General features: G+C 42.9%; 1 protein-coding gene across 5 annotated transcripts in view; it reads left to right on the top strand.

The window, feature by feature from the left end:
* The window catches only part of CPAMD8 (C3 and PZP like alpha-2-macroglobulin domain containing 8), a 54,002-nt gene that overhangs the window by 16,990 nt on the left and 19,955 nt on the right, over nt 1-17,057 (top strand). For 4 of the 5 annotated variants that reach the window (XR_010993801.1, XM_068173726.1, XM_068173729.1 and 1 more), the window contains exons 19-31: nt 402-467; nt 3,167-3,398; nt 4,120-4,273; nt 4,831-4,973; nt 5,462-5,513; nt 6,161-6,459; nt 7,162-7,387; nt 7,941-8,117; nt 11,025-11,106; nt 12,704-12,860; nt 13,298-13,372; nt 15,228-15,393; nt 16,280-16,366. Coding sequence is in view for 4 of the 5 variants with exons in the window: in XM_068173726.1 (XP_068029827.1) it covers nt 402-467; nt 3,167-3,398; nt 4,120-4,273; nt 4,831-4,973; nt 5,462-5,513; nt 6,161-6,459; nt 7,162-7,387; nt 7,941-8,117; nt 11,025-11,106; nt 12,704-12,860; nt 13,298-13,372; nt 15,228-15,393; nt 16,280-16,366 (1,916 nt within the window). In the remaining variant the exon portion in view is untranslated. The remainder of the gene's footprint in view (nt 1-401; nt 468-3,166; nt 3,399-4,119; nt 4,274-4,830; nt 4,974-5,461; nt 5,514-6,160; nt 6,460-7,161; nt 7,388-7,940; nt 8,118-11,024; nt 11,107-12,703; nt 12,861-13,297; nt 13,373-15,227; nt 15,394-16,279; nt 16,367-17,057) is intronic. The other variant, XM_068173728.1, reaches the window with a different exon arrangement.

Genomic DNA, 17,057 nt, shown 5'->3' on the forward strand with positions numbered 1-17,057 from the left:
TACTGAAGTATTAGAAATCAAGACAATTCAAAGAGCAGGGATGGAGAAGGATGTAAAGGAGGGATTGCAGTAACTGCTGCTGGGAGTCACCTGCTGCATTTGTTCCCCCTGATTCCATTTGGTGAAAGAATTTGGATCACAAACCAATTTCATGTTAGATTCCATTATTTCTGCTGGTTGCAAAGGTTACCTTAGTTGTACTATTTTTTAGATTCTTGTTTCTGCAGAGTGGGTGTGCACACAAAGGGATTCTTTCCAAAGACCATGTAATTTGTGTTATTCACTCCTTAATGAGTCTGCACCAGCCAGTTTTGGTCATGTGAGCCAGAGTCAGGTGATAACTCTGATTTATCACTGCCTGCTGGAAATATCTTATTAAAATATCTTATTTCTTGTTCTAGCAGAGCAGAGAAGAGGAAAAGGACCTTCTTCCCTGAGACGTGGATTTGGCACTGCCTCAATGTCAGGTATTGGCATTAATTATATCCAGAGGGTTGTAAACAGAGCTCTTTAAAATCTGATGAGTGACACTGGCGTTTTCTGACATTTTAATTTTTTTTTAATTATTTTCCCCCTATTGTTGCTGTTTTTCTTCATTACCACTTCAATCTTTGCAACCTTTCCTTTGGTCCTGAACTGTGTTCCCTTGCTTCAAGCTGAACCTGTCAGTTGTGCCCACATTGATTCTCTACTGATTGCCTTTCAAATTCCACAGAGCCCTTCTTTCTCTGTCATCTCCTGCAAGAACATCTCCCCCAGACCTCAATCTGCTGCCTCCCAAATCCTGCTTTACTCTGGGTACAGTTGGAACTAAAAAAAAAAACTTACTGAAGAGATAACTAACCCATCCCACAACAGCACATCTGGGATAATTTGAAGCAATTATTAAAAAGCTTCTCTAGGTTTGCAAGTAAACTTCATTCTCAGTAAATGATTGTAAATTAAATTTGACAGGAACTTGGAGCAAGTGTATTCAAATCTGTTCAATTGAGCATGAAATATGCTTTGTAGAAATAACACAAAGAATTCCAGAGGTGCCCGTTTGGGCCTCAGCAAGCCAGGGCAGTTAATTATAAGTGGGAGAGTGTGGAATAAAAAGTTGCAGATTGCATTTTCTCTGCTTCATTTCATTAGAAACAACTACGTTGGAGCATTCCTTAATTTCCACTCTCTTGAACAGAAAGAATTTTTTTTTTCTTCTACCATTTATAATTATAATATACAATCCTAAAAAAAAAAAAAAAAAGAAACAAAAGCCTAATGTCAACTTCCCAAACCAATTCTAAAAATTCCTAGAGCCTGGCTGGAGGGTCTAATGGCTGGAAATGAGTGTGTACTTTGGCCCTGTGCCCAGAAGAGTAAGTGCCCTCATGTGTGAAAATAATGTTAATGCTGGTTATGGGCTGAAATCCCAGTGGAAAGAACATCAGCTGCAACAAATTGTCCGGTTAAACAGGCTGGAATATTGCCAGCCCTGGAGCCAGGACTCCCTGCCTGCTCCTCAGGGCTGAGCATCAGTGCAGGTATCAGCTGCAAACTGCAGTCAGGGTGAGCACCTAAGTGTCTGCTTAAAAGGCATTAAAATAACTTCAGCCTTTAAGCAGGTTTAGATTGGATATTGGGAAGAAATCTTTCTGTGGAGCCCTGGCACAGGGTGCCCAGAGCAGCTGGGGCTGCCCCTGGGTCCCTGGCAGTGCCCAAGGCCAGGCTGGACAGGGCTTGGAGCAGCCTGGGACGGTGAAGGTGTTCCTGCCATGGCAGGGGTGGCACTGGATGGGCTTTGGGGTCCCTTCCAACCCAAACCATTCCATGTTTCTATGATACAAGTGCATTTCCCAAGGCTTTTCCCTCTGGAGTTTGAGCTGGGGGAACCACATTCACTGGCCAGTGCTTGGAGTCTGGCTGAACAAGCACAGTGATCTCCACTTTTTATTGTTTTAATCCTTTCCCTGTGTAACACAAACACAGAGGTGAGTCCCTGATGAGCTGCCTGGCTCCTGACAGGAGCAACAGCTTCAGGCTCACTGAGAATTCATTTATTGAGAGGAGCAAAGCCAAGCCAAGGTGCTTCACTGGTGCCTCAAGTGTGAGCAAATCTGAAAAGCAGAGGCAGTGCAGCTCTTGGTGTGTTCTGGGCGTGCATCAGGCACCTCTGCAGATGAGGACAGCATGTCAAGGTGGACACTTCTGAAGACCTCCCATTCTCATTTTCCATGCCCCCAAAGCTGGCAGCATGTGTGTCAAGCTCAGGGGAATAAATAAGAACTTGAGAGGAAACAACCTTGGGGTGCACTCACAACTGCACCAATCATCCTGCCAGCTGAGCCATGAAATAGCTTTTGTTCTTGTGTTAGACGAAATGTTTTTTGTTCCAGGCAGGGCCAAAGCCGCTTTGCAGGAGTGAAATAGCAAAGTCTGAAGAACAAAACTGAATTTCTATTCTTATAAAGCATGGAAGAGGATACCAGGTTTATGCTATCCCGTTGTGCTCTGCACAGGAATGCTAAATACACAGAGATTTGATTTTTGATAACTAATTTCAGTCCTCATTGAAAGAATATGAGAGGTTTGGAAAATTTCTAAGTCAGTCATTCCAAAACAAATCAAACCAAAGTGTTTCTGAATCAAAACAAGCAGTTGCTGAACTGGATGTTTAGAAAGTTTCTCATTTGTCCTTGCTTTCAAGCAGGGTCTGCAGTGTGGCAATGGACACAGGGTAAATGAGTTCCAAAAAAACCCACTTTTATTTCACTAGCTATTAAATCAATTATTGTTGAACTGTTTTTATCCAGGGCTTTGGTCTGGGATTATTTCTTGTCTTTCTATTTAGATTTTGGGGTTTGTTTCAGAGTTTTGTTTAGATTTTTTTTTTAACTTTGTGCAGACATTTGCCTCTAAGAAAAGTGACTTGGAAGAGAGGCTGCAAATGAAGTTTTTAATCCAGGAAGAATTTGTGTTTTGCACGAGTAACTATTTGCATTTCTGCTGCTTATAAATATTTGCAGGTCTCAAAACTGATAGAAAACACGGAGCGTTTTGTAAAGCTCAAAGCAGACAATGCTATCTGCTCAATCTGCATCTGGAGGGAATTCCCCAGAATGCTTGGGGACATCCTTAAAAACCATTTAATCGAAGTGATGAACTTTATTCCGTGTTGCTTTGGCAGTGCCAGCTCGGGGGAAGCCCAGCTGCAGGTGGAGGTGCCCGACTCCATCACCACGTGGATCACGGAGGCCGTGGCCCTGTCTGAGGAGCAGGGGCTGGGCATTGCCAGCCAGACAGAGCTGAAGACATTCAAACCTTTCTTCATCGACTTCACGCTGCCCTACCACGTCATCAGGGGAGAGCAGACCAAGATCCCCCTCACTGTCTACAACTACCTGCCCCTGTGTGCAGAGGTAAAGCTCAGCCCTCAGTTCTGGGTCCTCACCACGGCTGGTGGGTGATCTACCAGTCACAGCAGATAAGGTGTCAGGCTGGCAGAGGGGTAAGCTCAGCAGAGATGCTTGGAGAAGATAAATACTGCTTTTTTTCGACTCAAATAAATGTCATTGCTTGGTTTGGTTTTGGTTTGAAACACCTGTGGTCTTGCAGCACTTCAGAAAAGCAAATGTTGAAAAAGACAGGGAAAAGACACTTGAAAAGACATTCCCCAAATTGGAATCTCATGCTGAACCAAAAAGAAGAATTTCCTTCATAATCAAAAAGCTGCCAAAAATAGTTAATTTTGAAAGAGGTTTTTTTCCCCAAGAAATTCCATCTCCCATTTCACACTCCCCATCTGCCCAGCTCCAGTACCATCTCCCAGAAATACCTGTAGAATTGCCGTGCTGAAAGTACTGCTCTCAGTCAAATCCATGGCTAGAAACTTTGAAGAAGGAGTGATCTTCATTCTGTGATTGTTATGAAGAATTCTGTGTGATTCCCATCATTCACATAGCTCACTTTGCCTTTGCAGCTGGTATTTCCAATAAATGACATTTCCAAAACTTTCACAGGTGAATGATCTTCATTCTGTGATTGTTATGAAGAATTCTGTGTGATTCCCATCATTCACGTAGCTCACTTTGCCTTTGCAGCTGGTATTTCCAATAAATGACATTTCCAAAACTTTCACAGGTCCACGTGAAGATTTCTGTCCCAAAAGGCATAAAGTTTGTTGGGCACCCTGGGAAGCACCACCTGACCAGGAAGAAGTGTGTGGCCCCTGGGGAAGCCAAGCCCACCTCCATCGTCCTGTCCTTCAATGAGCTGGGCCTGAGCAACATCACTGGTACACACAACTCAAAACAGCTTCTTGAAGGGCTTTTACAAGTGTTTCTTCTTCTTCCTCTGTCAAGAGAAAATTCTTATTTCCCTGTTGCCCCAGTTCATTTATTCCACTTGCTGCCAACTTGGCTTTTCAATCTCATTTATTGTAGGAGTAAATCCCCTGCCTGTGATGCACAGAATGTACCAACAAATACCAGGACATTCTCTGGTCATGAGTTTTTTTGTTGTGATATTAAGGTTGGGCCTGTTTCATTTCCCTGAAGAGATCAGTGGAAATTTTTAAAACAAGAGAATAACAACAAATACTGTGCAAATAATCCAAGTGAAAACTCTGCAACACCAAAAACTAGGAAAGAGTTTCTCTGTTGCCCCATGATTGTTCAAATATTGCCTATTTTCAGATGTGATCACTCAAATATGGATAAAGGGAATATGAGAGAGGTAATTACAGCACTTGATGTGCTCTTAATCAGCTGCTTCTAATTAGTTTGGATCTCTTTAACTTCTAGAGATCTTCCTATCTCAAAATCTCTGCTGCTTTTCCCTTCTGTTTCTCAGCAAAAGCTTTTGCCTATGGTGGGACCAGCTGCTGCCAGGAGGGGATGCAGAGCCTGAAGAATGGCAAACACTCAGAGGACTCTTACATGGACAAAAGGAGCCCTGTGGGGGTGGATTATGTTCGCAGCAGTGTCATTATTGAGGTGAGAAAACACCAATTTATGGCAATTCAGGGAAAAAAAAAAAAAAAAAAAAGCTTGGGCAAATTGTGAAATCAAACATGAGCAGATTTATAAAGATCCTCAAGTTGATTTACGGTGTATTAGGGAGATTGGAAATAATCAGCTTTAGTGGTGCTTGTACAGAAAGATTGGAAATAATCAGCTTTAGTGGTGCTTGTACAGAAAGAGCCCATTTGAGCTCCTCTGGTGAATCTTCAGCACTGTTCAGGAGAAAATGCAATGGATATTTTATGGGATAAGCTTGCCCTGTTCATCTAAGAAATATGATAAAATGGAAGGTTCTCTGGCACTGCTCTAGCTAACAGAACACAGTGCCATCACTTTTCTATAAAGGATATAAACCACTGCAGAGCAGCTAAAATAATTTCTGTATTTTCCAAGTCAAACTGGAATCTGTTCCTGCTAATCCAAGCCCTGTGGTTTATGCATGGATTTCTGTCTTTCTATAGCCAGAGGGACTGTCCAGAGAATACACCTACAGTGTGTTCTTCTGCCCAAATGGTAAGTTCATGATTTGAATGAGATATTCAGTTTGTTTGAATCAGTTTTAAAAAGAAGCATTTGGCTTCTTTAAAAAAAAAAATTTAAAAAAATCTTTGTTTCCATTTCTCTGTGATTGATGAGTTATGGTGTGTAGGAAGAACTTGTAAATAAAGAGTCTTTCTTACCTGGCTGGCTAATTATGAATTTGCTCTAACTGCCCAAGTGATTTCTGGAAATGGCCATTAAATTCCTTTACTTTATGGAACAGTTTAAGTATTCAGCACTGTGGACAGTAACTGGGACTGTACTTTATTTTCAGCTGGTGTTTTAAGATTCAGTTCTGGAATCAGTCTGTCCTTTCTGCCAGAGATTTGGATAGCTCAGAGCTGGCTCCAGTAGCTGAACACAGAGATGCTTTTGACCACTAGATTAGAACTGAAAAATCACTTGCTGAGCTCATAAGAAATTCAGCTGAGCAGTTTGAAGGATTTTCTGCCTTGAAGGGGGTAAAAATAAAAGAAGAGAAGAAACATCCATGTGTATTTTAATCCTTTAAAGAAGCTGGCAATAGCTCCCATGTACATAGGAAAGGTCTGTTTGAATTTCAGTTATCAGCTCTAAGCTGAGCTCCAATTCTTACAACATTCCCTTGTTTTTCTGACTAGAGAAAATACACATTTCCACACCTAACAAATATGAGTACCAGTACATGCAGAAGCCAGCCCAGATGAGCCACTTTGACCTTGCTGTGAAGGCTCACAATGATGCTCACCTGGCCCTGTCCTCGGGCCCCCACGACATGGCTGAGATGACAGAGATCGTCATCGGGGGACAGCAGAACACCAAAACTTGGATTTCCACCAGCAAAATGGGAGAGCCAGTGGCCAGCAGGGACACACCTGGCATCCTCTCCTGGGATGAATTCCGCAGCTTCTGGATCAGCTGGAAAAATGGAATTATCCAGGTACTGAATTCCTCTGTGTAACGGGCTGGAAGTCTCTTTGTGAACAGTTTGAGCAGTTTTTCCTCGGTGTAGAAGGTGGGAGCTCCATTCCTGTTGCCTTTTCCCTCTGAAGCCCTGATCAGGCTGTTGTGATCACAACAAATCTGCTTTTGCCACCATTATGTTCTCAGGACCTCAGTCCTTGTCGTGGTTGAGATGGAGACAATACAAAGCAGCACACTTCATTTTCAAGAGGCCTCAAACTGTTTTTATTACAGCATGCATGCTTTTTATACATCCTTACAAAGCTCCTAAGTTTACACTTTACTCATTGGTGATGAGACAAACAAAGTGTTTGTTGGTACAGACAGCTGCAGGTTTCTCTCATTTATCCTTCTTTCTTTTGTGGTTTCTATGTCAATGACCTTGGTAGAAAATTCTGTCAGGGGTAAACATGGATCCTCTTCTCAAACCTCTCTCTGGCTCACAGACGTCACTGTAAAACATCTTCCACAAGTCCTCAACATTTTTAGTGATGAAACCTTGAAGGCCAAGCCTGTGGATTTCTCATTGAACTTCCTTGGATTGTTTTGTGGGTGGGAAGGAGAGGGGGACTGCTGCATCTGCAGGGCACACCTGTGCTGGGAGGTGTCCCAGCACACGAGGCAGAGTGACTCCACGTGTGTGGGCTCCTGGAACTCCATGGTCTCTTGTCCCTTTCAGGTTGGCCACGGTACTCGGGTGCTAAACGAATCTATTATTGTGGAGTGGACAGTCCCCAAACAGCTTGAGGTGAAGTACATTGGCTTTTCCACAGGCTGGGGGTCAATGGGAGAGTTTAAAATTTGGAGAAAAGAAGAGACTGATGAAAATCACAATGAAGCATTTACTCTTGGAGTTCCCCACAACATAATTCCAGGATCAGAAAGAGCTACGGCTTCAATAATAGGTATCAATTATCAGGAGGTATCACTTAGGTACCCCTTCTCAAATGTCAACAGATGCTCCAGCTGTTACTTCTGACAGTACTTGAGTAATGCACACCAGATAAGATAGTCACAGGCACTTAAAAAGGTTTATTACTGCTTAATTCTGGGGCAGATCATTCCTTGGGGTTTCTTTGTTGTTTGTTTGAAGCCTGTTTGGGTTGACAGTGGCTTAAAGTTGGTGCCATGTGAGGGGCTTGGCAGGGGCACTGTCTGTTACAGCTCATGGTGTTTATTTCATTGCCGTCCTCGTCACAAATTGTGCTGTGTTCTAAACTGGTCTAAACTGGGAAGTCATGGGTAATGAAAGGCTGAAATGTGGAACTTCTTTAATCCAGCAGGAGATTGAAGGGCTAGGATTTAACAGCTGAAGGACTTCCCACTTGTCACAGTTTATTTAAGCTGACTTTGGGGTAGCCAGGAGATATTAGTGCAGTGAGGTGGGGGATAACCACGAAAAACCAAAAGGAAACCTTAATTGCCTGATCCCGAACATTTCTCCTCTTTCTCAAACAGGAGATGTGATGGGTCCTACTCTGAACAACCTGGACAACCTGCTGAGGTTGCCCTTTGGCTGTGGGGAGCAGAACATGATCCATTTTGCTCCCAATGTCTTTGTCCTGAAATACCTGCAGAAAACCAAGCAGCTCAGCCACGAGGTGGAGGTTGAAGCTACAGATTACCTCGTTCAAGGTAATTCATCACAATTAAATTTACAGATGGAGAAAAGGCTTTGAATTCATAGTTTTGCTTTACATGTCACTTCTTCTAATCAAGAATAGCCCAAGTCATGAGGATTCACTATTTCTTTCAGGATAATCTCACAGTCTGACAGATTTTGATGGCAAGATGTTTTCCTTTGATATGTAACCTGTGTTTCCCTTCAGTAACTCCTAGTTCAGATGTTTATTGATTTATCTTTATCTTTATCTTTTTTTTTCCTTAGCTGATTTCTATGTTTAAACATTTTAGAAAGTAAAGGAAAATGAAATTTAGTAAAAATCTGTAAATTTAGGGGATTTTACCTTATTCATAAATTGTCATTTCAAGCCTTTAGTCACTAGAGTTATGGCTCTTTTCTGGACTTCTTTTTAAACAGTATTTTCTTAGTAATAGTATACCAAAAATCAAAATTTAGTGTCCAAAGTAGTTAAAAGCCTTCATTACATGGCTCTAGGTTATCTGTCCTTTCAGTGTCCTGTCCTACTTTACTAAGCAGTTCAAAACAACCTTTTTCTTTCTTTCCTTTCTTTTTTTTTTTCCCCACTGTTTTTCTCAGCATTTGTTTTGGGAAGAGCCACATGCAAAATAGTTTTATAACTAAGTGCAATTCTCAGGACAAGTAAGAATTCAGAGATCATTAAAAACAAGAGTGACCCAAAGGGACAAAGCTCTCTTGTGTATGACTCAGACAATAGTCATGTCATGAAATCAGAGGTGACAGGGTTAGGTGGTTCTCCTCCGAAAATATAAATATAAAATGTAATATGTGAGATATTTCTTGTGTCCAGCAGCAAAAGCCCAGTTCTGCTTCCTCTGCCTGGCTCCAGTCATTTCACTTGTAATTTTCTGTGCTTGCTGGGAGCAGTGAGGCAAAGGGAATTTGTTAATGGCCCGAGTCAGTGTTTCCTTTGCAACATCATTTGCTTTTGTTTCTTTTTATGAATCTGCAAACCTTCCAGGTTTTTGGCTCCAAACTCTGTTTGCTAATTAACCCTTACAGAAGAAACCCCCAAGAGTTTTAAACCCTTCTGTGTTCACTGGAGCCCTGCCAAGTGTAAGGTTTAGATGGGAAATGCTCACTCTAGAAGGCTTTTGTGATTTACCAAGCCAGAAAACTTCTTCATCCCTCAAGCATCCATCATGGAAAGTGCTGATAATAAATGCCAATAATTCCCATGTATTCCCTCTTCTTTTGAAGTGGCCTGGGCTAAACCAGTCAGTATTTTTTCTACTTTCCCACAAAAAAAAAAAAAAAAAAAAAAAAAAGAAAAGAAAAAAAAAAAAAGCAGGTGAACAGGGGAAAACTGGAGAGGGGAACTTCTCCTGTGAGCCCCAGCATCCAGAGGAGTGTTTAGAAAAGAGGAGGGCTCAGAAGAGCAATCAAGACATAAAGGCTGTGCCACTCCCAACCAACAAGCAACGAAGAATAACAGCAAGAGCAATGAAGCATCATTCAGCTCAAAATCACAGAATTACAGAATGTCCTGTGTTGGAAGGGACCCGCTGTGATCATTGAGTCCAGCTCTGGAATGAATGGCCCATACAGCCTTGGCAGTTCTGGCACCATGAACATTGAAAAAGAGGAGAACAGGAACAATGAGAAGAGTGATATAAAATAGAAGGACTGAATGTGTCCATTCACACACTGGAAATGAGCACTGAGGAGCTGTTGAAGCAGGCAGTGCTCAGTAGTAAATCCTGCCTGAGGGCTGCAGGGAAAAAAAATTAATTTAATTTAACACCTATTTTTTGGAGGAAGAAAAAAAAAATACCATTACTTAAGCTTTCTGCCAGGTATTTGTACCTATCCCACCACCCCCAGACAAAGATGTGGTGACTACAGGAGCATCATCAGTCTCTGGGTCTTCATTCCTCCCATTTTCCAGGCCATTCCCTGTGAGCACTGGGGGGCTGCAGAGCAACTGGGGAGTGTGGGAGTCAGGGGCAGCCCCTCCTCAGGGAGGTCAGCAGAGAAACTTCACCTCCACAAATGCAACAGTAATCCACTCCCATAAAAACGCTGTGTGGTGTGGAACAAAACTCCTGTGCTGCAGAATCCAGCAGGTGTTAAAGTGTCTTTTGACACAATCTCCTTGCAGACTGGACTTTTCCTTCTCAGAAATATCCATTCTGGAGGTTTTGACTCCAATGGGTGTTTTAGAGCTTTGCCCAAATATGTGTTGTGTGGAAGAATACACATTTTATACAATTCATTTGTGGGGATGGGCATGGTTGTTTGCAAACAGGTCTGAGGAGCAAATCATTTTCCTAGTAGAAGGAGCAATTTTTTTTTAATTTTTAGCTTCAGAAGACATTCCAGGAGAGGGTTCTTATCTTCAGCATTCATCTTAATTCTTAATTATTCACCTAATTATTATAGTGTTAATAATGATGTCTAAAGCAAGCCTTGGGGCAGTCCCTGCAGCTGGAGGTGTTCACATGCATTGAGGTCACAGCTGTTGTTTTAATGTTACCTAAAGTTGTTCCAAGCAACAGCTTTGGGAAAAGTCAGAATCCAGCTGTAATGGCACAGGCAAAACATTTTCATTTGTAAATGGGAGTAAAATGGAAGGAGAGTGTCTGTATGCTTAAGTAAAAACCTTTTGATAATGCATGTTTTTTCAGAGAAGTGTCAGATTTTAGCATTTCCAGTGTCCAAAAGGCAGGAGCTGCAGTGTCCCAGATGTTATCCTGAGCAGATTTCTGGATAAACTGCACACAGAGCTGGCTCTCCCTCACGGCAGAATAAGAAGCTGCCTCAGGCAGCAGAATCCCTTACACATGTTCCAGATGTTCTGAGTCTTCATTCACTTTAAATACTCATTTTTTTCTCTGTGTGAGGAGATTTTTGACTCCTAATTCTTTTGTGCCTTCCAGGCTACCAGCGCCAGCTGACCTACAAAAGGCAGGATGGCTCCTACAGTGCTTTTGGGGAGAGGGACTCATCAGGGAGCATGTGGTGAGTGGCTATTTAAAACTGACCTTAAACTATTTAAAACTGAGTTAGGAAAGTGCTAAGCATTTGCAAAACAGGAAAAACACACAACTGGCTGGGAAAGAGGAGTAATTTTGCAGCTTCTCTCGTGGTGTCACACACAGTGGAGAACAGAAATAATGCAGTAATATTCAGTGGCTATGGAACTGCTGGACAGTGCTGCTGAGCGCTCTGACTGCATTGGCTGATGTGTTGTAGGTGATTCAGGACTCAGGAGCAGTTAGGAGAGTTAAATCTGCTAATTAGTCCAGGTTTCAGACACAAAGCTGTAGTTAAGGATCGTAGCTTCAACTGGAGTAGCAATTGTGGGGCATTTAAGCACCTGATTCCATTAGGGAATGGGGTTTTACCTGAAGCAGGTACAGGGAAATGTGCTGCCTCTACAAGTGGCAGAGGCAGGTAAAAAACCAACCAAAACCGACTCAAAACCCCTCAAGGACACCCTTGTACCAACAGGATGATTTGTGCACTATTATCTTTGGAGATACTCCTTAAATACATTTTCTATGACATCAGTTTGTTGTATATTCATAAAAAATCGTGTATAGTAAACTTTTTCTCTAAACTAGTTTACATATTCTATGAATTGTTTGGCGTGGCTCCTCCTTGGTTCTCCTTTTTTAGAGTATGTGGATTCCTTGGTTGTGGTTTTAGTCTTTTTTTATTATCTTTTTAGTTTTGGGCCTTGCTCCTCACTGTCTTCAGACAATGAGTGCTGATAGTTGGCAGATTTGTAGCAGGTGTCTTCATTATATGTTTATTGGATGTTATCCCATCCAAGCAGGCATTTTAACACAAGCACACTTAGATCAGCTCTTCACTAAATTAACAAAAGAAATAAAAACTTTATAACAAAGTTACTTTAACACCACACATATCAAATCCATTTTAATACTTGCAAAAAGGCAATATTATAATATGTATCTATGACACAGGGAACTTCCACCTCAGCTCCAGCATCTCCCAGTCCCTGGATGTGAAAAGTGGTGACACAGAATTACTCAACACTCCAAAAATCCCCTGCCAGGCAGCAGAGTTTGCTACCCTCCCATTCCTCAGGGGCTTGTAAATGCAATGACTCAATCCCCCCAAGCTGGCCAGTGCTCACACTTGTTGTCAGAGGTTTAGAATTCCAAAAACACTTCTGGTGCTTTCTGAAGTCTTAATTCTGTATAAAGAATAACACAGCTACAGACTTGAGGAAAGGATCTGGATTTCTGATGTGAGATATACTGATTCTTAATTGCAAAATATTGATTCTTAGCTTAAAAACTTTAATAATTTGGGATAAAAAAGAACTATATTTCAGAGTGTGCCATAATTATGACAAGTACACCTTTGAGTTCTACTTTTCCATTTAGTTTGTTGAATCCTTTTCTTATCCAAAGCCTGGAGAGTGTTTGGGTGCTTTTGTGTTCCATGAACGTTTTAACAACAATATTTAGTGTTTCCCAGCAAGATTTTTTTCAATTTGTGCTTTCTAAGAATATAGTTTTTTTCCTTACAGGTACTTTGATCTGAATTTGCTTTTTCAGTTAAGATGGTTAATTCATTTTTACAGGTTAACAGCTTTTGTCCTCAAGTCCTTTGCTCAGTCCCGTGGGTTTATTTTCATTGACCCCAAAGAACTCACAGCTGCCAAAGACTGGATCATCCAGCACCAGAAAGAAGATGGTTCTTTCCCTGCTATGGGCAGAATACTAAACAAGGACATTCAGGTAAAAACCACCCAGGATCAACTTGCAGCAAGGACATTTTAAAAGTTATTATCAGAGCATGAAGTGATGCAGTTTGAATATGAATTTTTGCACTTGAAAGGCTGGAATGCTGCAAGGAGAACCAGGGGAATTTCAGATCAAAAAGGTCTGTCAGAATGTGTCTGTGGGCTGTCCCCAGAGGATGGAAAGCAAGGTGTGAAGTCTTACAAAATACTGCATTAAATGTGTCCTCAGGCCAGGGACAGCTGGCTCCAGCCAGTGTGGGCTTGGATTCCTAAATTTTGTACTCCCTGTGTGCAAAGAAAAGAAATTTGGTGATGCTTCAGCTTCTCCTCCAGTTCTAACACATCCTTTGTATTGCTTCAAAGTCTGTTTTTTTTCTCCAGTGTCCTTTTCTCTAGTTTTCATCCAGTGGTTTGTGTTGTTTGCCCCTCCAGGGTGGGATCCATGGGAAGATCTCCCTGACAGCTTATGTGGTTGCATCTCTTCTGGAAACAGGTGTCACTTCTGAGGTAACAAAACCTTGGTTAAAACAGCTCCAGAAATTCTCTCTATTCTTTCTTTATAAAAACTTCATTTTGCCTTCAGAGGTTCTGTGCTCTCTAGAATGACTGACAGCATCCAGGGAAGAGAGGCTGCTGGAAAGCCTTGTTAAGTTAAAGAATCTGTTCTGAAGTTGTTCAAGTTGGTCTCCCACCCTCCAGCCATCAGCTCATGATTATTTCACCAGAGCAAAACACTTCCCTGCAGCCCCATCCCTCAACCTCTCCCAGAAATTACTGCAAAAAGAGTTCTCTGCCTCCTAGCTTCAAGCTGTGAGTGCAGCCTGTGCAGATCCTGCTCTCCTGGCTGTAGAGACTCAGAAATCCTGGCTTGGTGCTAAAAGCAGTTTAACTTGGGGATCCAGAGCACTCTTGTGGTCTGGCTTGGCTGCAGTGGCCAAAATGCTACTGCTGTTAGATTACAGTGCTTTTGGAGAGCTGAGCTCCTGCACTCATCTGGATTGAGGGCTCTGCAGAAAAATGTTTCTGTTCTTTGCAATGAGACAGAGAAGGAACACTGCAAAAAAGAGAAGCAGCTATGTAGGAACGGCCAATTCCACTGGATAAAAACCCCAAGTTCCCAGTACAACTGGAGTTTTAGGGACTCCTCCTTAAAACTCCTGGTAAAACAGTGCTCCTACCCTCTGATGAGCAAGCAGTTCCACTAGGATGGAGCTGTTTAGATAAGATTATGGTGACATACCCACTAACTAGGACTGGGAAGATGCTCCCTTGCAGATGTTCCCCTGCCCTTCAGCCAAGGGAGAGGGCAGTGGTGGCTGTGCACAGGCAGAGCTGCCTGGGAGATGAAAAGAGGAGGTGCAGTGGATGTTGCAGCATCTCTTGGAGATCTGTTCTCACACAAAAGGGTCCATTCAGGCACAGCCCCCTGAGTTTGTGGAGCTGTCAGAACAGCCAGTGCCCATTCAGGACCTCTGATAACCTCAGCACTCCTCACCCATCCCTGTGGAGCCTGAAGAGTGAGCCCAGGCTGCTGTTGCAGGCAGATGCCCCCTAACCCCCTGTTCTTGTTGGAGTGGAAGGCTTTCAGCCTTGTTAAAGATTCAGAAAACCCTGCAGAGCTCACAGAGTAGCTTCCTGCCTCCCTGTCAGCAGTGTCCCCCTCTGAGCAGTGATGTGGTGCTCTCTCTGGGCTGCTGTGTGTCAGGGCAGCCCCAGCAGTGCACTTTCTGTGGATTCTAATGGTTTTCCTAGAGGAGATTTGTGAGTGTTCCTAATGATCTTAGCTAGGAAATGAGGAAGGGGAAGGTTAGTGCCACAGGGAAATCAAAGGAAACCAAATTACATCAAGTCCAATTAAATTGTTTCTATAAATTATCAGAGCCACGTTCCTGCATGGTGAGGTCATTGGGGGAGTTAATAAAACATGTTTGTTGGCTGCAGGGACCCCTGGGAACCTTGGCCTTTATTATCCTCTGGCGTCTGCCAGACGCTCCAGAGTGTCAGGAGCACAATCAAACCTCCAGCACAGAACTCGCCCCTGCCCTGCTCATCTGCTGCCTTGCAGGGGCACAGAATTTCTTCAGCTTTAGGGAGGAAAAAGTGTGTCTCAGTGTCAGCCTAAATCATTCTTACTCTGCTGTTTGCACTTTTTTTTGGAATTTTTGATGCATGGCTTTTCTCATGGTGTCCAATGTGTTCTCAAAGCGTCCGTGCTGTTCTGCAGACGGCAAAATGTATCTTTCTGAGTTTATTGTGTGTTTTCCTTTGGTTTTTGTTTGGTTGGTTTTTTTTTTAATGAATAAAGCCATTCTAACTCCTGAGACTGGTACATCTGCCTGGGCTCTTTCCCCTGTGACTGTAGGAAGAAAGAACAGCTGTAGACAAAGCAAAACACTTCCTGGAGTCCAACCTGTACTCAGCAGAAGATCCCTACACCACTGCCCTGAGTGCCTACGCCCTGACCCTGCTGCACAGCCCCTGTGCAGCGGCCGTGCTGCGCAGGATGAACAGCATGGCCATCACCCAAGGTAGGAGCTGCAGCCCTGGCTCTGCCCTCACACCAACCAAACACAGCCTGTTGGAGCTGCTGCAGAGCATGGGGCCTGGGGGATGAGGAGTCCTCACTGACAGGTTCTGCAGTTTCACTGAAAGAGGCTGATTTTGGGGGGAAAAAAAAAAAAAGAAGAAAAATCCCATCTCTAAAGTGATAATATTTGTGTTCATATGGATTAGTGCAAGGAAATCATCAGTTTCCTCTCACAAGCACATTTAGGCTACCATGAAGCTCCTTTGTGCCCTCTTTAGGATCAGCCCCTTGGTAGGATCCTTTAAATCCTATCAGAAGAGGAACACCAACAGGACAAACTCTAAATCTGGATTTTTTTCAGTACATTATAAAGAAAAGAAATAAAAAAATAAAGAGGCGATATTTTCATACAAACCCAAGGTGGCACAGTTTGGCTTTGTAAGGCAAGGGTGCTCCTGGTTCTCTTTGGAGAGGGCTCCTGAAGGAAGGCAAGTGCAGCAGAATCACAGAATATCCTGAATTGCAAGGGACCAGCTGGTGAGTGAGTGGCTGACACAGAGATCAGAGCCACAGCCCTGGTGTTCAGTTCAGCTCTCTAACAGCAGAGTGATTTCGAGCTGTTCAGAGGCTCTGCAGTGCCCTGTAACACCTCACGTTCCCTGGTGGTGTAGTTTAATCCAAAATCCAAGAATCACCTGATCTGTCACATTGAATCACCTCTGTCATTCCAAAGGGAGCCCCTTGCCCAGGGACTGGGTGTCCAAAGGAGGGACAGTGCAGCTCAGGGCACGGAGCCAATGCAGAAGTGGAATTTGACTCTTCCCGTGCACAGAGGCTCAGCTGCACTCCTGCTCTAACACCCCTGTCCCACTGCCCTCTTCTCCTAGATGGATTTACACACTGGAGCCTCACAGGAACCCTTGTCACTGATGAAGACACCTTCATGGGATTTAATGATGGACTCTCTCAATCAGGTATTTGGGAACCTGCAGGGCAAAGGCAGAGAAAAGAGAAGGAGCTGCCACACCAGCCTGCACGTATTGCAGTGAATTATTTATAAAATACATGGTATTCTGAAATTGTCACTCAGTCAGGGGAGGGTCCAGAGAAAAGGGAGCTCAGAAAATGCAGGTAACATTATGCTGAAAGAATAAATGAGAGACAGAGCAAGATGGGGTCCAGACAGGACAGGTTTTTCAGCCCCAGATGTCTCATCAGCTTTCACTTGAGTTTTATAAAGACAAAATCCCACGTGGATCTCACTCTTCTGTCAGGGAGTAATAATTCAAACTGGAAATTGGAGGGAATTTAAATATATTTAATTTGAGAGCTATTTATCTTTGTGTTTTAAAATGGACCTAAGGACTGTGTCACTGACACTTCAGCTGATTTTTCTAGACTTTGGCTGTCAAAGCCACAGAAACAGTGAATGATGCTGTAATTTTCAAGCCACTTAAAGCCATTGACTCTTTGGATATGATGTAGGTGCAGCAATGTTCAAGATGGATCTGACTGGATATTGTATGAAAATCTCTAGGGCAGGACAACAGTGTGAGCAGCAGCAGAGTAGAACTGGAGTGGGAGAGGAATTACTTGTGGGATACAGTCAAGAAAAAGGAGTTTATCTATTGTGTGAATATCTTTATTATTGGTTATCTATTGCCT

The sequence above is a fragment of the Anomalospiza imberbis genome, chromosome 27 (assembly GCF_031753505.1).
Source record: "Anomalospiza imberbis isolate Cuckoo-Finch-1a 21T00152 chromosome 27, ASM3175350v1, whole genome shotgun sequence".
NCBI lineage: Eukaryota > Metazoa > Chordata > Aves > Passeriformes > Viduidae > Anomalospiza > Anomalospiza imberbis.